General features: G+C 36.7%; 1 protein-coding gene across 3 annotated transcripts in view; it reads left to right on the top strand.

The window, feature by feature from the left end:
• The window catches only part of LOC107583514 (ankyrin-3-like), a 58,720-nt gene that overhangs the window by 17,184 nt on the left and 18,169 nt on the right, over positions 1-23,367 (top strand). For all 3 annotated transcript variants that reach the window (XM_016269743.1, XM_016269742.1, XM_016269744.1), the window contains exons 16-28: positions 1,695-1,818; positions 8,863-8,874; positions 11,478-11,580; positions 14,636-14,680; positions 15,388-15,497; positions 16,428-16,460; positions 18,028-18,252; positions 18,512-18,666; positions 18,788-18,999; positions 19,788-19,995; positions 20,297-20,393; positions 21,891-22,119; positions 22,461-22,586. In XM_016269743.1, the coding sequence (XP_016125229.1) occupies positions 1,695-1,818; positions 8,863-8,874; positions 11,478-11,580; positions 14,636-14,680; positions 15,388-15,497; positions 16,428-16,460; positions 18,028-18,252; positions 18,512-18,666; positions 18,788-18,999; positions 19,788-19,995; positions 20,297-20,393; positions 21,891-22,119; positions 22,461-22,586 (1,679 nt within the window). The remainder of the gene's footprint in view (positions 1-1,694; positions 1,819-8,862; positions 8,875-11,477; positions 11,581-14,635; positions 14,681-15,387; positions 15,498-16,427; positions 16,461-18,027; positions 18,253-18,511; positions 18,667-18,787; positions 19,000-19,787; positions 19,996-20,296; positions 20,394-21,890; positions 22,120-22,460; positions 22,587-23,367) is intronic.

The raw sequence follows: 23,367 nt of genomic DNA, 5'->3' as shown, positions 1-23,367 counted from the left end.
GAGAGAGGACAAGCGAGAGTCGCGTTTATGAGAGATACGAAAAAGATGTTGGCTGTGTCTTAAAACCGTCAGAGCTACCTAGACGTCATTTTATGCAACATAGGCGAGTCCTTGTCTCATAAAAATAACGACTGTCCGAAGCCTATCGAGCTGTCTGCCTAGACGGCGTTATATCTACGATAATGTCTAGGCGGAGAGCTAACGCATCCGTTGCTTTCTAGAAGTGTTTTATCGTAAAAACCGTTACAACTGATTATTTTATTAAACTAGAGAAAACAACAAAACAGTTTTGCTGGTTTAAACAGGTCCTCCAGCCTATCTGATCATATTAAAAGTGCCCAAAAACCCATTTGTGACCCTGGACCACAAAACCAGTCTTGAGGGTCAATTTTTTATATTGAGATTTATCATCTTAAAGCTGAATAAGTAAGCTTCCATTGATGTATGGTTTGTTAGGATAGGACAATATTTGAATGAGATACAACTATTTGAACTATCTGGAATCTGAGGGTGCAAAAAAAATCTAAATATTGAGAAAATCACCTTTGTCCAAATGAAGTTCTTAGTAATGCATAATACTAATCAAATATTAAGTTTTGATACATTTACATTAGGAAATTTACAAAATATCTTCCTGGAACACTTAATATCCTAATGATTTTGGTATAAAAGAAAAATCGTTCATTTTGTCTGATACAATGTATTGTTGGCTATAGCTACAAATATACCTGTGCTACTTCGCATTTAACTAGTCATCGGACTAACAAACCGTCTTATGTGGCTTTTATTACTGTTTGTTTGTTATAATTAGACAATAAAATCAGATACAGGCAGTCATATTTCTGAAAGTGTTATTTGAAAATGTAATTTATGAAATTCAATTGATATATATGATTTTTATTGTCATATTACATGGTACCTGCTGTTAAAAACAGCTTTAAAAATAATTGGCTGGTCTTTCATGGTTTAAAGGGGTCATATGATGCGATTTCAAGTTTTCCTTTCTCTTTGGAGTGTTACAAGCTGTTCGTGAATAGATAAGATCCCTGAAGTTGCAAAGACTAAAGTCTCAAAACCAAAGAGATATTCTTTATCAAAGTTAAGAGTCCCAGTTTGTCCTGCATGAAAGTGGCCCAAACCCCTCTAAAACTAGCAAACAGTCCATGCTGAGAGACTAGCAAACCAGCCTTTGCTGGTTTTAAGCTTCTTTTTTTTTGATCAGGTTTAAAAAACTCTTGGGATTTTTGTGGGAGTGTGATTGAAACTTGCTTCATAGCAGGAGATGCAGTGGTATCTGATGCAGCAGAACGTTTCCTCTATATGTCAGTGAAATATCGCCACCTAAGTTTCTGTTATTCACGGTGGGACAGAAAAACACCCAGGTGTTACGTGACATCGATTAATAATCTAGAAGCTGCGAGCTGGATGTTGTGTGATGCAAGAAGACTGTGTGGTCCGGTTGGTTCACCCCACAAGAGATAAGCTACAAATTATTACCATTGTGTGTTTGAGCAAGACACTTAACCTCTGATTGCTCTAGCAGGACTGTCTTGGCAATAAGTGTACTGTAAGTTGCTTTGGCTTTTATTTAATTAGAGCAACGTGGGGGGGAACTAATTGCTGCAGCTGCTGATAGGTCACCTTATCAGTTCACCTTCAAGTGAGCTCACCTTGGGCGTTTCTCATCCCTGCAGGTGAAGATGCAATGACCGGCGAGACTGAGAAGTATCTTCGGCCACAGGACCTGAGGGAGTTGGGGGATGACTCCCTGCCGCAGGAGGGGTACTTGGGTTTCAGTATTGGAGCCCGCTCTGCCAGGTAAACTCATTTACATTTTATGATGCTTGCTTGTTTGTGAAGCTGTTTGTACCTTATGCTGGTTCTCTATGAGTAGCAAATATATATGGAGTTGGCGAGTTGCAGGTTATTATGGCACAAGCGGATGGCTTTTTGGAGGTGTTTAGATGGATGATCATTCGGATAGATTTAGGTTGTGGTGTTCAGCTGGTCTTCTCTAAAAGCGTTACTACTGTCTTTGTGAATTGGCTTTTAGTCTGCATTAAAGGTGGGGTAAGCGATTTCTGGTAGCCAATGTTGACATTTAAAATCACCAAAACAAACACGCCCCTACCCCAAAATGGTCTCGCCCCTATTTTGATAGCTCCGCCCCACACATATGAATGCAACCCAGGCAACGATTAGTTCTGTGAAACAAAGCAAAACCAATGTTACACCGTGTCTACACCGGACGCGAGTGGCACGGCACAACAAAATACTATGGAACTCATTATAATCAGTGATGCTGTCTACACCATATATATACAGTATATATATATATGGTCTACACTGGATGGGGTGTGACGCGACACGACAAATCCCCTACAGAAAACTGCTGCTGCTTTCTATTCATGACGTATTGACACAAATTTCAAATGATTTTCAACGGTCGCTTTGTCGCGTCCAGTGTACTAGACAGACTTTAGTTGTTGCGGCGCAGACACAGTGTTACTCACCTATGGAGAAGAAACAAAGCAACCTCTGCATCCGATCGCAGGCCTTCCGCTCTTTGAGTTCTCTCCAGCGCTGGAAAGCTGATCCTATATTTATACGGGTCCTACTTCTTGCCTTAAGCCTTCTTTTGTTCCGCAGATGTTTTCCTCTTTTGGTTTTTATCCGCCATCTCTATCTTTCTGTCGCTCGGCTCGGCTAATGTTCGTCCTGTGCACTGAATGCTCTCTCCTCCACATCATGAGTAGACACGCCCCTTACTGCTGATTGGCTACAAGTTTGTTTTGCTAGTCGGCCTGAATCAGTTTTCTAAAGTGTTTGAAAAATCGCTTACCCTTAATCGCTTAAGAGAAGGATGGTAGAAAACAGATGAGGAATGAGGGATAGTTAAATCCCGGTCAGATTCATTGTGTATTCAGTGCTGTCAGTCTTCATATCCTCTTGTTTACTGGAAATAAATACTGGGATTCTAGTTCTCTGGAAACTGTTCCCATTACACAAATTCAACTCACCATGTGTCATTCAAGTTAAAGTGTGCATGACACAAGTGTTTTTAAATGACAGATGAAACTATGAGAAATTGTTATGCAAATAATAACAGAAAAGCACCTGTTGTACTTTTAGTGCAGACATTAATATTTTACAGTATTTAATATTTAAAAAGAGGTTAAATCATGCAGCTATGCCACTTCAGCCAAAACTTATGTTCTACAGCTGCGCAACTTTTGCAGAATTTGTAACTGTAATTTGTGCCTCTGATTTTTATCAAATACAAAAACATTGAAATGTTGAAAAGGAGTACTAAGTTGATGTTGAAACTGAGATATTAATACAATGCACAAGATGAAAAATAAATGAAATATATTGTAAGATAATAGACTTTGTAAAAAGGGTTATGACTGTAAGTTTATTTTGGCTTTAATAAAGAACAGTACACAAAGTGAGTGCTTGGTCACTTCATGCGTTTTGTTTGATCAGATTTGCTATGCATTTGGTTGTGTGTTCGTTTTCTAACTTGAAATTTTACATTTTTATGTAAAGTTTATATGTGGCCTGTACAACCTAATGCATTGATGCTGGCCCATAGTGGTGGGCGATATGACCAAATTGAGTTCATGACACCTTATTGTACTTAATAACTCTATTTAACATCATGCACATTTTGTTCTGTATTTTCCTCATTCATGCATGTTTCTTTATCACTCCTATGCATCAATAACTATAAGTAGTAATGTGTAATGCAGATAAGTATTTACATACCGCAAAATAAACAATATAGCAAAACCTCTAAAGATAGACACTTTATACTGTCATCACAGTACATATCATCATAAAGCCCAGCCCTATTGACCAAGCTGTGTGTTGCATCTCCTAAGTTGGTTTGGTATTTACTAGTGCTGTCAAACAATTAATCGCATCCATAATAAAAGTTTTTGTTTACATAATATATGTGTGTGTACTAGGGCTGCACAATTAATCGAATTTCTAATCTCGCGATTATTAATCTTGGATGCCACAATTACGTAATCGTTCAAAGCGGCAATTAATCGTTCAAAGTCCACTTATGTTATTCTGTGTGCTTAAGATGCTTTTTTTTCTTTCTACATGTTATCTTAAGGGTTTTTCCATTGTTTTAGTATAACATTATAATACCATTTATATTTTTACTTTTTTTATCATTTAAAGAAGAAACCAATCCGATGTAAAGTTGACATTTGAGGCTTAATACTATAGAAAAGCACTAAAAGTTTTTCAGTTAGTGTTTTCAGCTTGTTTATTTTCATATATACGGCATGCAGTTGCATCAAACAATCGTATAAACATCATTCAATGTAAATTGTGATAATCGTAATTAATAATCACAATTACAATTTCAAGGCAATAATCGACAATTATGATTTTTTTCATAATCGTGCAGCCCTAGTGTGTACTATGTATATCTATTATTTATAAATACACACATATTAGGGGTGTGAATCGGCACTGGTTTCACGATTCAATTCGATTACGATTATCATGTCAACAGTTCGATTCAATTCGATATCACGATGCATCACAATGCATCACAATTATATCAAATTTATTTTGTGCATTTTTATTGAAGGGGTGGTTCACTGTTTTTTTTCTAGGCTTGATTGTGTTTATGGGGTGCAGTCTAACATGAGTTAATGCACATAATTTACCTTTATTCCACACCGCTCTGCCTCTGTCCCTTCTCTGAGAAACGTGCTGATCATTTCCTTCTTTTATGAAGCCCCTCCCTCAGAAATAGACGATGGGCTCTGATTGGTTAGCTAGCCCAGTGTGTTGTGATTGGCTAAACCGCCAAGTTTTTTTTTCTAGTCGTCCCGCCCCTCACCTCAGCGGCATGTGCTCTGGTTGTATTGTAAATATCGGCGTTGTTAATATCGCTTATCAGTTTGAGCCCGATTGAGAAGCAGACGATATTATTGAAGAGGATCGTGCAGAACCTGTGCAAGCATGGCTTTTAATGGTAGGCCTATGTTTTTTGTTTGTTGTTGTCTCATACTTTTAGATAAGCTGTTATTTGTAAATGCTACTGCTTATGTTAGCTTTTAATATACATTTTTATCCTGATTAAAGCTTTAATACAGTACGGCAACTGCACGCGCATCCATGTTTAACGCTTCTCATAGCTATGTGAAAATAAGTGTATAATTGGAACAGTTCATTGTTGAATCTGAGCTGATTGAGAGAGAGAGAGAGAGAGAGAGAGAGAGAGATGCAGCGCGTGTGCAGAGCAGGGGGACGCGAGGAACAGGATTGAGAACCGCTGCTTTAGAACATTGATTTTAAAACTTGTGAATCCATTAGAATCGAATCTTTAGAAGACAGAATCGCGATTCATATATGAATAGATTTTTACGTGCACCTCTAGTTTTCTCTTCCTCTTCTCTAAAGCAGCGCAGCATGGCCTCGCCCCCTTTGCTGCCTTTTCCCGAAGGTGGGGTTTATCTGGGTTTGTTATGTCACGAACCCAGGAAGTAACTCGTTGTAGTCCCTACCAGCCGTTTTTGTAGGCATTAAACTGCCAGAATTTTAAAAGACGATATCTCCGTTTGCATTGAACTTTCAGCTTCGTAACTTTGCAGATATTGTTTATGCTCAAACAGCAACATTAGACACTAACTAACGTTAAAAAAGTTAAATCGCAATGAACCAGCCTTTTAAATGATATAAGCAGCCAACTTTTAAAAATAATTATGTTAATTAATATATTAATTAATATATAATTAATTAATTATTGTTAAGAATTAAAAGTAAATATAGCTTCAAAACATACAAGCAAATATAAAATAATAAAGGGGGGAAAAGACAATTACAAGGGATAAACAAAAAGCACTTTCAGTATCTGGGAGGGCTTTAAGTATCAAGTTTACAGATAATCATAGTTATGGGTTTTTCTTTTTTCTCAGCATTATTGTCATTTGATTATTAATGATGATATCATAGACACTGGCAGCTTTAATAGACTGCATTCACACTAATGCATAGATCTATTTCCACATATCAAATGTTTTGTCCTGTTCTGAAAACATAACTGACTGTTTACATCAATTTCGTATCATATAAGTAGATGCAAGTGCATTTAACCGCAGCCGCGAGCTTCAGGACACACAAACACAAAGCGCACGTGAAAGTCTGTCAGTACGTGAGTTTCGCGCATCTAATACATACTGCATTTAAAAACGGCAGAAATGAAAGCATATCTAAAGTATAAGACTAAACTAACAGGGTGAGTAAAACACAAGCCAATTTTCATTTTTGGGTGAACTAACCCTTTAAAAATGGACTTTGATCTTCCAAGCTGTTTAATGGCAGTCAGCGGGTGTTGCAGTTCATCAGTCCAAAAGAAGTTAAATAAAGCGCATGCATTCATAATAAAAAGTGCGTCACACGGCTCCGGGGGGTGAACACAGGCCTCCTGTAGCGAATCGATGCGTTTTTGTAAGAAAAATATCCATATTCAAAACGTAATAATCACTTTAATCTAGCTTGCGCCAACAGTTGTACACGGAAGCAGCTCTGGGAGGATGGCGTAAGATGTCAGCGTTGCTCAGCGTTGTTCACCCCCCAGAGCAGTGTGAGGCAATTTTTATTATGGATGGGCGCTTTATTTCACTTCTTTTTGACTGATGCACTGCAACACCCGCTTTCAAATAACAGCTTGGAAGAAGACCATTTTTAATATAACTCCGACTGGATTCATCTGAAAGAAGAAAGTCACATACACCTAGGATGCCTTGAGGGTGAGTAATTTATGGGCTAATTTTCATTTTTGGGTGAACTAACCCTTTAAATAATGCGCAAGTGTCTCACAGCACATACAGGTGCATCTCAATAAATTAGAATGTCGTGGAAAAGTTAATTTATTTCAGTAATTCAACTCAAATTGTGAAACTTGTTGAAATTTGTTGAGATAGTGAATTGGTGGGTTTTTGTTAAATGTGAGCCAAAATCATCACAGTTAAAAGAACCAAAGACTTAAACTATACTTCAGTCTGTGTGCATTGAATTTATTTAATACACGAGTTTCACAATTTGAGTTGAATTACTGAAATAAATGCACTTTTCCACGACATTCTAATTTATTGAGATGCACCTGTATTCTGTGTAATGAAGCCCGCCATGTTTGTCTCTAGCGCACACACGTGCCATATGCGGGAAAAGGCTAAGTTCCTTTTGAGAGTAAAAAGGAACTTAAAAGAGTGAATTTTTAATACTTGCTTGACAAGTGCGTATGCGAATGACGTCATAGTCTATAATCGATTATGGTCCATTACTGCATCGATGCAACAATTCATTTCGACACCCCTAACACACATGCATGTATATATTTAAGAAAAATATGTTATATTTATATATTAAATATATTTATATATAATATAGATTATATGAATATAAAAATATTAATGTAATACATGTAATCGCATCCAAAATAAAAGTTTTTGTTTACATAATATATGTATGTGTACCGTGTATATTTATTATCTATATATAAATACACACACACACATACAGCATATATTTTGAAAATATTTACATGTATATACATTTATTTATTTATATTCTTATATTTTATATTATATATAGATATATTTAATATAGAAAAATAATATATTTTTCTTAAATATTTACATGCATGTGTTTGTATTTATATATACATAATAAATATACACAGTATACACACATATATTATGTAAGCAAAAACTTTTATTTTGGATGCGATTAATCGTGATTAATTGTTGACAGCACTAGTCAAATCTGATTAGATCACAAAATTATATTAAATTGTCAGAAAAATCAAAAATGCTGTTGTACTCCTGAAGGTACAATGCTTTTCTAAAATGGTACCCTGTAGTTCCTTATATTATAATTGTAAGTTGTAAGTTTATGATAAAAGTTTAAGGCCGAAGACGCACATCTGTGGTGTTTTGTGCTGAATTACATCCCGTTCTCTCATTTATAAGGTCATTATCTGTTTATCGTGGCTGATGGATGATGAGCATAGCAGGTGAGGGAGCGGTGGGAAAGGATGGAAAGGTAACACTCTTGTCATGCAAGCATTATGTGGCACAATGGAGCCTGATTTGCTCTTATTGTACAGGACAGTGAGTTCTGATTGGCTAGCTTTTGTGTGCCAGTAGTTATAGCATTCGAGGACAGGGAATAAATGACTGAAAACAATTACATCATCACCGGGAAGGGAACACTGTGGGAACATGAAGGTGTGATCTGATGGATGCAGACCTTCAGTTTTTTATCGCTTTTAGTTATGATTGATCGTTTCAGTTTTGTGCTCAGAACTCTAGTGTAGCTCAAAGGGAAGAATTAGCTTTATGGTTTACTGCATTTGGATATTGACACTGTGGCTTGCTTGCACAAGAGGCATTAAATAGTCAAATGTGAGTCAAATTAGCTGTATAGATTATTGGTATAATTACGTCATTTGCAAAATACTCAGTATCCCAGCTGCTTAGCCAAGGTAAGACACACTGTTTCATGTCTGAAAAAAGTTTTAATTTCTATATAAATATTTTTGCTATTTGAATTGTTGCTGTTGGAATTTAGATGATCTCATGGATGATATTCTACCGTACAGAGCTTCATATTTTCTGCCTCTTTGTTTTGTTAACATCAGCCTGGCATTGTTTGCTCTTACATAGGGCTACTAATGTTGATTGTTTTTACCAAACGCGCACCCAGTCCTGTCTAGGAGCACAACACATGCCGTGGCAGAGCCTCAGTGCCATGCTTAACTCTCACTGCTTCTGCCACGTCCAGTACATTTTACTCTCTTTTTTCTTTCTTGGCTTCTCTCACTCTCTCTAGCCCCAGGATAAGGTAAGAGTGATGTCTTTCTCTCTGCCTTTTCCTCTCTGTGTCTTTCGGCTTCTCTCTCTGTAGCTGTCGTTTCTGTTTCTGCCCCTTTCCCTACGTACTACAACTCCCATCATGCCTCGCTCCACTCTGTCATCTGGTGCAGTGCGTTTCTGTGGAATCTCATCTCTTTCATACACTGAGGCCTGAGCTCCTCGGCCTGATAGAACAAATTCATGCATCTCAACTGGAGTTTTGGTCTCTGCACTTCTCTTGCGTTGACATTTTATTTGTTCTATCTGGCTCCGAAGCCGAACAAGCTTCTTATTGGTCACACAAAAGTCATCAAACCTTTTTGAAGGAGGTTTATAAATGCAAAAGATGTGAGGAGTGTTTTAATACAACAAGAAAAGTGGGCAGTAGTTGTGTGTTGTGAAATATTGTGGTTTTAGATGTTATTGATGTCTGAAATGTTAATGATTAATGTGCTAACTATTATGTTTTGGTTGCTTTGTCAGTTTTTGTTTAGTGTGGCATGGATTGTGTTCATATATGTTGTGTTTTGCTGTTGTTTCAGTTGTGTGGTGCTCTATGTAACATCCAGGGACAAAAACGTCAAGCTGATCAGTCAGCAGTTGAAGCCAATTACTCTGTCACATCGCTGACGGCACATTTAATTTAATCATTACTCACCACATTGATCACAGGGCAATTTTATTGCAAAAATGTAAAATAGATATGGTGTTCTAAGCATGTTTGATTATGATCGCAAGTGTGCTTTTGATAGAAAAGCACAGAGAGGATAGTTATCCACATTGTGTGCTTAAACACAAACACATTCACGCAGCTTGGTCGCAGTATGTTGGGTAGGAGGCGTATGACTAGAATATAGCTTAGCCAGTAAGAGAACATATATTCCTCTTAATTTGTTGTTTGCTGTTTCACATGCATGCAAATACACAGAGCCATGATACAGCCTTGCTGGCTCTGTTCATAGTGAGATCATTTGAACGAAGTGCATAGCAAAGAAGTAGAATGATGAAGAAGGAAAGGAAAAAGAGATAAGTGAATGCAGAGGAGGGAAATGAGAAGAGTGTGTGCTGCAGAGAAGGGTGAGTCGGCTGCTTTAATGCTACAGAACCATAAATACAATGCAGATCAGGACGAATGAAGCTGAAGTGCAAGAAGACGAGAGGAAGGAATGGAAAGGGAGTTGTAAACTTATTCATCCAAAAACTAACTCACAAACCGGCACTTTCTTTCATAAACACACTCTCGTGTGCAGTTCTGCTGTGTGCGCCTTCAGTACTGTACCTTTAAATCCTGCTGATTGCTGCAGAATTTTCAATCTCTCATACACACACCGTGCAGCCAACCCAAGACTGCTGTCCTGCAGAGATCCAGGCGTTTGTTAAGAGCACTGCAGAAGGGTGCACACACACACACAGTCGTAAATTTGATCTGAGCTGAAAATACTTATTCAAAGTGTCAGTTAATTAGTGGTGCTTGCTATAACTGTTTCTCATGGATTAGGGGCTTTTCAAAACCAGTTGCAATAAGTGTTAAACCTTGGCACATAGCAAAACCTGAAATTGTTTGTGATATTGACATAAATGGTTCCTCAGATTGCACGATTGTGCGATAGCTATTACTTTTCAAAGAGTTAACAACCACCTGGAACACCATAACAACCACAAATCAATGCATTAAAACACATTTAGAACAGCTTAGGAATTAGATAGAGATAACAATGAGATTCACTCAAAAATTGAGTTAAATGTAACTAGCACTAGTTTACACAGAGTAAAACTTCAGTTCATTTAGATATACATTATACAGTTAAAATTTCCATAGTTTTGGGTCAGTAAGATTTAAAAAAGAAAAAAAGGAAATTAACACTAATAATAAATTACAAAATAATAAATGAAAATAATACATTAAAACAGAAAACAGGTATTTGCTGTACTTTTGGTAAAATTAATGCTGCCTTGGTGAGTATAAGAGACTTCTTTCAAAAACACAAAAACAATCTTACCGACCCCAAACCTTTGAATAATAATATACTTTTTACATTGTATCGGTAACACTTTAGAGTAGGGATCACATTTTCACTATTAACTAAGTGTTTTCCCTGAACAAACTCCTTATGTACTGCTTATTAATGGTTAGTAAAGTAGTGGTTAAGTTTAGGTATGGGGTAGGATTAACAGATATAAAATATGATCATGCAGAATAAGGCATTAATATGTGCTTTATAAGTACTAATAAATAGCTAATATGCTAGTAATAGGTATGCTAATAAGCAAGTAGTTAATAGTGAGAATTAGTCTGTAAAATAAAGTGTTACCATTGTATCTGATTAAATCATTTAAATGTTAATGTTATAGTAATGTTGCCCATACAACATCTCTTCTGTTTTCTTTGTACTTCCTCCTCTCTGTCCATCAGATATCCCCTTCTCTCTTCTCTTCTCTGAAGGGTTTGATTTTGTTCTCCCTGGATGTTGCATGTTGTAATCTTTGTGTTTTTGTGTTTATGTTTGTTCGTCCCTTTTTTTGCGTCTTTCGCTTTGTTTGTGTGTGTCTGCTTGTGCGTGTGCACATGTGTGAACCTCTTACACACTCCAGTCTGCGCTCCTTCAGCTCAGACAGGTCCAACACTCTGAACAGAAGCTCCTTCGCTCGGGACAGCATGATGATTGAAGAGATGCTGGCGCCCACCAAAGACACGGTAAGAACACCCACTCTGTGGCTTTCACTGTCTTGTTTTCATTCAGTACTGTAGCTGCTTTTCCACCGTCGGGCCAAACTGTTTTTGTAGCTTTACCGTTTTTTCAGGCCCATACGGTACAGATATGGTTTCATTTTCCACTGTGGGGCTGATAACAGAGCTTGTAATACAAATGCATCAGTCGTTGCCTTGGTAACGCAAGTGTTTACAGATGGTATGAGATGTAAATAGCAGCTGCGTTATGGAGGATGATCAGATATTTCTGTTTACTTCGCTCAAATAGCGCGCTTTGCCAGCTAAAGAAAGAAACTGGTAGCCAGGCAACAAACAAGTGACCAATCCCGAGTGGCGACGTCACTTAGGGTTGCAAAAAGGTGGAAAATTTCCAGTAAATTTCGGAAACATTCCAGAAATTTTGGAAACTTTCCAGGATTTTTTTTGAATATTCCAGGGATTTTTGAAAGGTTTCCGGAAATGTTCCACCCCTTTGCAACCCTAATGTCACTGCACTCATTCTACCACCACAGTTCAGCACTGTTAACCAACCATGCTGAGAATTTTTGGCCGAGAACGGTTTGTAATCTTGCCATGCTGAACCAAGCTCAAGTGGAAATATAACTGTAACCATTCCTTACCGTTCTTAGAACAGTTCTCCGTAAAGGTGGAAAAGCGCCTGTGTTTATTCTGCATCATATTTCCTGAGAGCACACACACTACTGTGTTGTTACAAACCCTAGTTAAGCCGGGCTCACACTGCGATTTAAAAAAAAAAGTCCTTTAGGATTGTACTTGTCAGACTGTACGAACATGATGATCATGTCACACTGTGGGATCTCAGTTGTCATTAATGTCAGACTGTACGACAGTCAAGACGTGTTAAAAACGGGTGCGTGCAAGAACTTGTCGGGAGTTCTACATTATCAACCCATACACGTTCAGTGACTGCGAGCTGCATTGCACGTGGGGCTGTAATGTTGGCTATCATTAAAAGTATATGAATGGCGGAAATACCGTCGTATTTAAGAAGAATAGTGTAAGCAGCACTGTACACCCACATGAAAACAGCAGCACAACTGGTGTTTATCATAGCAAAGGCAACGAATCATATGAATTCCGTGAGTGGAGGACGAGAGTGCCGGAGTTTATGCAGTTAGAAGAAATCTCTAGCATTAATTCTGATCATGGCTTGTCTTGAAAAACTTGACGTTCGTCGTAGGAGAAGTCACGCTGCAGGGCAGTGTGCCAAATCTTCTGCCACTGCCAGAATTTCGTCGGAGGTAAAATTAGATCGCAACAGCCATTAATCAGCTGTCAGTGAACATGTCAAATTACCGATTAAGGATAGTTTAGCCTAGGATTATAGGAATCTTTTTGGATTGTCAAAAATTGTCTCAGACGACCAAATCGTGGCCAAAATCGCACAGTGTGAGCCGGGCTTTAGTTTCCTTCATAGGCAGCATTTTAAGGCATTATAGGTTCAAAACCTGTTTCAAAACCAAGGCAAATTATGCTGCTTTTATAGTTTTAATTTTAAGGTGGCTTTATCCTTAGTAATGATGGCAATCCCAGAATGCTTGAATACATCAAAGATGGTGGATGAAGTAAAGAAATTGAATGTAAATTATAAATTTAATTTATTATTATTATGTTTTATAGCATTTATAAATATTTTGAATTAGCTTTTATTTTTATATTTTATTTTTATAATTTTATATTTATATATATATTTTTAAATATATTTTAAGATAAATTTTTAGTCTTTGTTGTGCTTTTATTGTATTAGTTTTTAAATATTTCTATATATTTGTTTTTAAATATTTCTATATATTTTAAATATTCTGTCTTGTTTTCAACTTAGTCGTTTTATTTCAGTTCAGTTAAGTTTTTTTTCTTATATTTATATATTATTCCACATTTCAAATAACAGCTTATTTTAGCAGTTTTGCTTAACAATAACAATAACTGTTTATAATTGATTATAAATATATTAATTTATTCAGTAGTGTAAAGCTGCTTTGAAGTGGTATGTATTGTGAAAAGCGCTATGTGAATTGAATTGAATTCAGTACTGAAAAATATTATTAAAATTGTATTTTGCTACAGATATTGTGTTTTGTGTGTATCTAGAAACTAGATACGACATACAAAAAATAAATGAAGAATTGCTTCACCTTAACCCTGTACTCATAAAAAGCCATAGATTTATTGTTAATTCCATTCGTTTTCTGGCATTCTTCCTACAGTTGCACAAAGTCCAGTCAGGACTTTCCACAACTGAGTAAAATGTCTTGGAATTTTTGTTTTGGGTCCCATGGGGTTTACGAAAGCCTGGTCCCCTTCCACGCAGTCACAAACACACTCTTCTGTCCTGTCCAGTGTCACATTCTCATTTCCAAATGTGCCTTTAAATAAACTCTTAGACTTGAGACTTTCAGTCTAATAAGAGTTTATTTAAAGGCACTTTTTAGAAATCGAAAATGCTTGACCTCGATCTATCCTTAAACAGTTGGATAGACACACTGGGAAGAAGGACAAAGAGAGAGAGAATGATGGAGTGTCAGACTTGGACTCTGTCAGGCTTTTCCATTTTGTGTTTTCCTGTTCAGAGTTCTGTTGCTCTCTCCAGTATTCAGGCTAGACTCCTGAAATTGTTTAATTCTTAAAGAAAACAAAGATGTAGTTACTAGTCCACTGATTTTATTTGATTCAATTTTGAATTGTTTTCATTTAGCATGTGTATCAAGCATGAAAGCCATTAGCCTTAACTATTTAAGGTTAAGCCATTTCCTTTCCTTCCTTCCTAAAATAACTGTTATGAGGTCAGTATTGCACCTAGAGTGAAGTATATGACCATGTTCCTTGTTTATGGGAACATAGAAAGAGGGAGAGTGCAGTACTGCATACTAAAATGCTTTTATTTTTACTAAAGTGCTTTTTGGGCTTCATTCAAGTGTTCAATTCAGGTTTGATCAGGTAGACAGATCACTAGGTTTTGAACAACATGAGAGAAACACTTCACAGTATACCTATTTTCTCTCTCTTTGTTTGGCTTCAGGGTGTATTTAAAGATATTTCCTACATGGTGGACTCTCAGAATAAGGTACAGGTCCTTGATCGTGACCATGTTAGATCATCTCTCTCCATCTTTTCCATCCTTTCATTAGACAAAAATCCAAACACACTAGTTTTTTCTCATTTATTCGCTCATCTGTATTTGTGTGTTATTGTTTGTTTAGAAATACAAGCTCCACCTCCATCTGCAGTGTTTATTTTGTCGTCTCTTTCACTCATTGTTTTTTCTGCTTTTTATTTTTCTTGTCGAGTGTCCTGTCTGAAGCCATGTTTCATCCAGATGCATCATCATGATGTTTCCAAAGACATTCTGTTTATATATATATATATATATATATATATATATATATATATATATATATGTTTTTTATATATGTATATAAGGTACAGGTCCTTGATCGTGACCATGTTAGATCATCTCTCTCCATCTTTTCCATCCTTTCATTAGACAAAAATCCAAACACACTAGTTTTTTCTCATTTATTCGCTCATCTGTATTTGTGTGTTATTGTTTGTTTAGAAATACAAGCTCCACCTCCATCTGCAGTGTTTATTTTGTCGTCTCTTTCACTCATTGTTTTTTCTGCTTTTTATTTTTCTTGTCGAGTGTCCTGTCTGAAGCCATGTTTCATCCAGATGCATCATCATGATGTTTCCAAAGACATTCTGTTTATATATATATATATATATATATATATATATATATACGTTTTTTATATATGGATGTGTTTACAGCATCTTGCAGTGACTCGTGAATACAACAGCGAGTGTATGCGGCGGTACAGTTGGACCCCTGATACAGTGGACCACTCACATAACACTGTCTGCAGTCCTTTGCATTCTGGGTAAGAATATGTTTTTGTGTTTAGGTTGTTTAACATTAGGTATGCAAACACATTAGTAACCAAAAAAATTATATATTTTGATTATATATACACTGTATATACACTGTAATTCAAAAGTTTGGGGTTGGTAAGATTTTTTTTAATGTTTTCTAATATGCTGATATGTTGCTTAGGAAAAATTTATTATTATTATCAATGTTGAAAACAGTTGTGCTCCTTAATATTCTTGTGAAAACACTGATACATTTATTTAGCATACATAGAAAATAACTTATATTTGAAATATAAATATTTTGTAACATTTTAAATGTCTTTATTATTGCTTTTAATCAATATAATGCATCCTTGCTGAATAAAAGTATTCATTACTTAAAAAAATCTGGCTGACCCCAAACTGTTGAATAGTAGTGCTCAGTCCTCCTTATTTTACATAATTGTATTTACAGTTACAATTTTATTTTAGAAGAAAATTAATTTGTCGTTCTGTCTATTAGTGGCACCAAATGAATTGCAATTCTCTTAGAATTCCCAATAATCTCAATGCTAAAACGTATTGCTTTTGACCACCTAGATCTCCTAAGGGGGATTGAGCACCCCATTAGCACATTATAACGATACCATTTATGATTGGTGGAAGATGATTTAATCTAACCAGTCTGCAAACATGATGCTGTTTTGGGCAAGCATGTGAAAAGCTTTTCATTGGCTTCACTGAGTTGTTTGCATAAAGCACATTTTGATTTTCTTTAGTTTTCCCCCCACACTTTCTGTTACATTGCACAGATCTGATTTTTGACATCAGCTTCATGTTTTTCTTACATGTATGTCAGCTTTTTTTACCATGACAGCAACTGTAATAATGAATGTTGTTTATTTTTTTACCTCCTGCTTTCTGTTCTTTTTTCTTTTCGTTAATTTTTCCTTTTGCAGCCCTTCCTCCCCGCTTCCTCAGTATGACTCCAGGTGAAAACTGAGTCCGGTGACATCCCTCTTTCTATAGCTTTCTGTCCTGTCTTTTCCCCCTATTTTTTCATCTGTCCTCTCCTGTTTTCTTAAACTCTTTATCTCTATCCTGCTTTCTGGTGTTTTATTCCGTTTTATCTCCTCATCTGTGTAAGCGCTTCTCCACACTGTGTGTTTAGCCGGTCTTTGGGAAATGGACCTCATCTCATGCAGAAATCAGAAAATTCAGCACAGTCATAAAATAAATTCCAGATCACTTATTACACACACTAGTCCCACCATCAGCACATTAGGCATTTTGTGGTAAAAGGGAGCTTTTTGTAATGTGCTGCATTTCACAGTTAGAAATGACCTGTTAAAGCTGCACCATTTCATCAGTAGGACTGGGCGATATATTGAAAATTAACAGTATATTGTATTTAAATTGATTCACTACTTCACTAATGTTCCTGCAAGTCTTGTGAGTGGCATATATTAAATTGTTTTAATTAAAAATGTTATATTCTTTGAAAATAGTGTGGAAAAACATGTCTTTATTATTTTTTAAGATTTTTACCATTTTAGTTCTTACATTAAACATTTTAAATGGATATTTTGTCAGTATTTGAAAAATGTTATTATGAACTTTTTATTCATCAAAAATATTACACTTAAAATATATTAAAATTTTAAGCAACACAACTATTTTCAACATTGATGATAATAATAAGAAATGTTTCTTGAGCACCACAACAGCATATAAGACACGGGAATGTTATATATTAAAATAGAAAACAGGTTTTTAAATGATAATATGATGTCTCACAACATTAATGTTTTCATTAAATGTTTTGTTAAAAATCTTTTGAATGGTAGTTTTAATATATTGAATATCACCAATATGTTGACATGCCATTTGTTGTAAAAAAAAAAAAAAAAAAGTTTTATCGCCCAGCCCTTGTCATCAGTGTTAGGATCTCATGTATATGTAACACAATGGCAGTGCACTTGCAAATATAAATTGCATTCAGCTCACATTAACAGATAATGGGTGTTTTGGGGTTTCTGTCCACCTGTGGAGGTGCTTTTGGTCACACTGTTGATCACTGCTTCGAAACAATTGATCTTGGCAGTAAACAGGATATTATTTTCAGCTTTGCACACCGAGTCATGAGAACAGTGACTATGGTAATATTTTGGTAAGTCAATATTGAAGGAATCCCTTGTGTTTCCTGTTGAAGTGTCTCTGTTGCTGTTGTATGAGGGACTAAATGCTGCCAGGTTTAACAGCTCGAAGCACTGTCACTCTTTTTAATTGTTTTTCCTGTCTTGACTAAACTGTCTCTATCTCTCTCACTTTAATGGTCTGTTCTCACTTACTGTTTCTCCTCCTTTTCATTTCTGCTTAGACCTTTCCCTTCTCCCTCTCTCTCTCTCTTACCACGTGTGTTGGGTGTACAGTGATCACAGCATGGGAATCGTCTCTCACTCGTTCGTGTCTGTGTAGTGGGTTAGCGTGGTGTCCCTCTTTCTTTCTTCATCTCGTTCTCTCTTTCTCTTCCGTTAATCCTTTATTCTCTTTTTGTAGATTCCTAGTGAGTTTCATGGTGGACGCTCGGGGTGGGTCAATGAGAGGAAGTCGTCATGATGGGATGCGTATAATCATTCCACCCAGGAAGTGTCCAGCACCGACGCGAATCACCTGCCGCCTAGCAAAGAGGCACCGCCTGGCGTACCCACCCCCTATGGTGGAGGGAGAGGGTCTTGTGAGCAGGCTTGTGGAGATGGGGCCAGCCGGGGCACAGTTTTTGGGGTAAGAGTTCCTCTATGGTGGCTTAAATTATCTGTAGTTTCGCAGTAAAAGCAGATACATCATGAACAACTTAATCTTGGCCTAATTGCATTCGTTTTTAACTTTTTGACAAAAATGTCAATGAGGAATGAGTTCAGATTGAGTAGAATCAGCATTTCCTTCTTAAATTCTAATCAAATTAGTGCTGAACGCAATATGCATGGTGCAATTTCCCATCTGTTTAATGAATTCTCCCCTTATTGTCTTCATTTCATTTCAGGCCTGTGATAGTTGAAATTCCTCATTTCGGCTCCATGCGGGGAAAGGAGAGGGAGCTGATCGTCCTACGCAGTGATAATGGAGAAACCTGGAAAGAACATCATTATGACTGTAAAGTGACAGAGCTCATCTCGATCCTCAATGGCATGGATGAGGGTAATGTACTAATGACATAACTAAAACTTCAGACTAATATGGTTTTCATTAAGTACCTCATGGGTAGTTTTCATTAAATCTTTATAATGTTGTTTGTTTGTATTTTCATATTTAATTACAGAGATGGACAGCCCAGCAGAGCTGGAGAAAAAACGTATTTGCCGCATCATCACAAAAGATTTCCCACAGTACTTTGCGGTGGTGTCACGCATCAAACAAGAAAGTGATTACATGGGACCAGAGGGCGGAGTCCTGAGCAGTGAGGCAGTTACCATGGTGAAGGCTGCCTTTCCTCAGGGAGCGCTTACGAAGAAGATTCGTGTTGGACTACAGGTATAAGAACTTATCAAGATGGTTGTTGTCAAATTATGTTTGGTCAAGCTTTTGTATTAAATTTATTTTATTTTTATTTTATTTTATGGAATACCTGGAAATATTAGGGAATTTAAATTTTTTATAGAAAATTTCTGTTTATGGTTATCAATTTTAAATATTTAGTAAGCTATATATTGATCTTGTTGTAGAGTTTGTATAGATTAAAAACTGCGTGCAAGCCATAATGATTTTTGGTTTTCCAGTGATTTTTTTTTCTTTCGAGTCAGTTTTTTTTTCAAGAAATAAGTGTAATTGATTCACAAAATATTTTGAATGATTCGTAAGTGGAATTAATTTCAGCAATTTACATAAAACTGACCTGTTTTATCATCTCAAGGGGCTCTGGGAACATTCTTTCTCTCTATCACACACATACACACACACTATAGTAGAGTGTTTTCTCACAGAACACAGACATAATAGCAGAATAGCATCTGTTCTTTGGACAGTAACTTCCAGCAGTGGTCAGGATACATTTCTTGGTAAACATCTCATGACCATAACAATAAAACTGAAAGTATATACATGTTACACAAGAAACAAGTCAGAAAACTACGGCAATAACAAGCTATATACATTCCGAGGATGATTAATTAGTTGCACATGCCTAGAGTGGTTATGCAAAATGTCCATGAGACATGAACCAAAAAAAAAAACAGCAATGGTGCAGAAAAATATGCACTGTAGATGCTCTTCTGTTTTTTTTCTCCTGTTCATCATACCACTTTATTCTGTTTCTCTCTCAGGCTCAGCCTGTGCCAGAAGACATTGTGCGGACTATCACTAGTAACCGTGCATCCTTCAGCCCGATTGTAACCGTGGAGCCCAGAAGGAGGAAATTCCACAAGCCCATCACAATGACAATCCCTGTGCCGCCCAGAGCCAAAGAGGCTGTTGCTAATGGACGCAAAGGAGAACCTGCCCCCTGCCTTAGACTGCTCTGTAGCATTACAGGCACGTGAATAGTTTGTGCGTGTATTTAAAATGAAATGGGGAAAATGTCAGGTTGTCATGGCCAAATGAAAATGCAACAACAACTGCAGGTTATTTGAGATGCCCCATCTGAATTTTAATTCAACATTTGTGTTTACTTTGGTGTATACAGAGTTAAAAGTCAGGAAAATCTGAGATAAAACATGCATTTGCAAGTGACATGAAATTTCACATTAAAACCAAAAAAATTATTACGCATCCCACAAAGTATTGTGATAAAAGTGATTCCCAACACCGGTGTTCAAAACTGTTTTGTTTTTAGGTGGAACATCCCCTGCACAGTGGGAAGACATCACTGGGACCACTCCACTCTCCTTTGTTACAGACTGTGTTTCCTTCACCACAAATGTGTCTGCCAGGTTAGTCTCAGCTGATGTTGGAGTCAGATGCAGATTCAAATCATGTGCTTTGGAGTGGGGGACGGTGGAGGATCTCTGCCCTAGATTAAATTATATCATTATAATCATGTTCATCTGCACATCCACAATGTCAGATGCTGATTGAACTCAAATATGACTGCAGACTGTGACAGAGTTGGTGAGAATTGGAAGGTTTACATAGCGTCATTGAAGAACAGATACCTTTTCTATAAATATTGTGAGGAATTTGCTTATGTTTCTGCTCAAAAGCTCTCTAAATTATGTCATTCACCAGTTTGTGAGTGTCAGCTCATTACAAAAATGTTCTTAAAATCAAACATTGAAATTAATGAACTATATAAGCTCAGAAATATGCTAAAAGTAAACCATGTTTATTCTTGTTGCAAGTAAACTTCAATTTAATGTAGTTTGGATTGCATTTTATTTTATGTGTTGTCCACATAAAATGATCATTTTTGATAAGCATTTATTTCCTAAATATGCATGCTTCTATAGACTTATTTTGCTTTTTGCATTTAAAGGGGTCCTATAATGCTCTTTTACAATGTCTTGATTTTGTTTTGGGGGTGTACTAGAACAGGGTCTCATACTAGGTTGTTCGAAAAACACATTATTTTTCACATATTTTACATTATTACAACACCTCTCTCCCCAGTCTGGCATGAACGGCTCGAATAGTTCCTGTATCAAATAAAGGCCCGCCTTCTGAAATACGAAATGTGCTGTGATTGGTTAGCTGGGCCAGTGTGTGTTGTGATTGGCACCACTCGGCGCCTGGTCGGGAAATGTCATGCCCCTTACCATAGCTGCCATGCTGCGAGCTTCAGTGTAAATATTGCTCAAAATCAAGTAAATTTGAGCGCAATTTAAACCTGAATGATTGTAACCACTCTAAGTTCGTCTGCCTTGGGAAAGCTAGCGTGTCTCCGACATAGAGATAACACTCGTTGCCTTCTCTAGTGCAGCTCAACCAGGTCTCGTCCCATTCGTCGGTATTTGTGATATCACAAAAAATATGGAAAATATGCATTGTAGTCCAAACGAGTTGTTCGTTGTAGTTTTTAAAAAGTGATTTCTGTTAAATAAAATATCTCCTTTTGAAGTGGACTTGGAACTTTGTAACTTTGCAATCTTTTTTATGCTCAAACAGCAACATTATAGACTAACTAAAGTTGAAAAAGCACAATAGGATCCCTTTAACATTTTGTCTATGAACATATCAGAACAGATTTGCGGCCCATTTTTGGGTTTCAATCAACCCGCTGAGCACCATTTGTATAAACATTCAGTGTTTGTTTCAGTGTTGAAGACAACTGACTAAAGATATTGTGTCCGTAACTTCTATCATGTAAACATCTTAGAACCAAGGTTTTCTGTCCCATGGAGTTGTAACAGAGAAAGTAAATATTTGTGAAAATTTTTGAATTGTACAGGATTTTCCTTATTCTAGGTGAATTCTTTCCACTCCTTTTGCAGATTTTGGTTGGCAGACTGTCAGCAGATCAGCGAGACTGTGGGTTTAGCATCTCAGCTGTACAGAGAGCTGATCTGTGTTCCGTACCTGGCCAAGTTTGTGGTGTTTGCTAAAATGATTGACCCCATAGAGACCCGCTTGCGTTGCTTCTGCATGACTGACGACAAAGTCGACAAAACTCTGGAGCAGCAGGAGAACTTTGAGGAGGTGGCAAGGAGCAAAGACATTGAGGTGTGCCACTGTAACTCACACACTACCCTACACACATGCACGCACTATACACACGTTCACATAAATAATTCATGTTGAACACACTGTTTGGAAACAGTGAGTCATGAGTTTGTGAATATTCTTGTGTATATACACACAAAGGAAAATCCATTGAAAAAAAACACGACAGAACATGTACCAATAAACTTTTTTTCACTGTAATTCACAAGCCATTTTCATATAAACACCCACACGCTCATATTCTCCAGTATTCAAACACAATAACCTTTCTGATCATTTACTGACACCATAGAGACATAAATGTATAAATGCTAATGAGTTGTCACTCGTTCCTTTGTCAGATTTTGGAGGGTAAGCCCATTCATGTTGAATGCTATGGCAACATCACTCCTCTGGCAAAGAGTGGTCAGCAACTCGTCTTCAACTTCTATGCCTTCAAAGAGAACCGACTTCCATTCAATGTCAAGGTTTGAGAGACAGTGGCCTAATTCTTACATTTATACATTCCATTTACATTTAGTCATTTAGCATACGCTTTTATCCAAAGCGACTTACAAATGAGGACAATGGAAGCAATCAAAATCAACAAAAGAGCAATGATATGCAAGTGCTATAACAAGTCTCAGTTAGCTTAACGCAGTACACGTAGCAAGGTTTTTTAAAGTTATATAATAAATAAAAAGAAAACAGAATAGAAAAAGAATAGTGCAAGCTAGTGTTAGAGGCCTTTTTTGCTGTTGTTAATTGTATAATAAATAAAAAGAAAACAAATAGATAGAATACGAAAAGATTAGAAAAGCTAGTGTTAGTTTTTTTTTTTAAAGAAAACAAGCAGTAAATGAGTCTAAAAGGGACAAGTTATTTTTTTTTTTGAAGAATAGAATTAGAATAGAGAGTGCTAGAGTTAGAGGGTCAAATAAAGATGGAAGAGATGTGTTTTTAGCCGATTCTTGAAGATGGCTAAGGACTCGGATTGAGTTGGGCAGGTCATTCCACCAGGAGGGAACATTTAATTTAAAAGTCTGTGAAAGTGATTTTGTGCCTCTTTGGGATGGCACAATAAAGCGACGTTCACTTGCAGAACGCATGCTTCTAGAGGGCACATAAGTCTGAAGTAATGAATTTAGGTAAAGGGGTGCAGAGCCAGTGGTGGTTTTGTAGGCAAATATAAATGCCTTGAATTTTATGCGAGCAGCTATTGGTAGCCAGTGCAAACTGATAAACAGAGGTGTGACGTGCATTCTTTTC

Source organism: Sinocyclocheilus grahami, unplaced genomic scaffold, assembly GCF_001515645.1.
Source record: "Sinocyclocheilus grahami isolate Dianchi unplaced genomic scaffold, SAMN03320097.WGS_v1.1 scaffold54.1, whole genome shotgun sequence".
NCBI lineage: Eukaryota > Metazoa > Chordata > Actinopteri > Cypriniformes > Cyprinidae > Sinocyclocheilus > Sinocyclocheilus grahami.
Note: the sequence above shows the minus strand (reverse complement) of the source record. Positions and strands in the feature narration are given on the sequence as shown.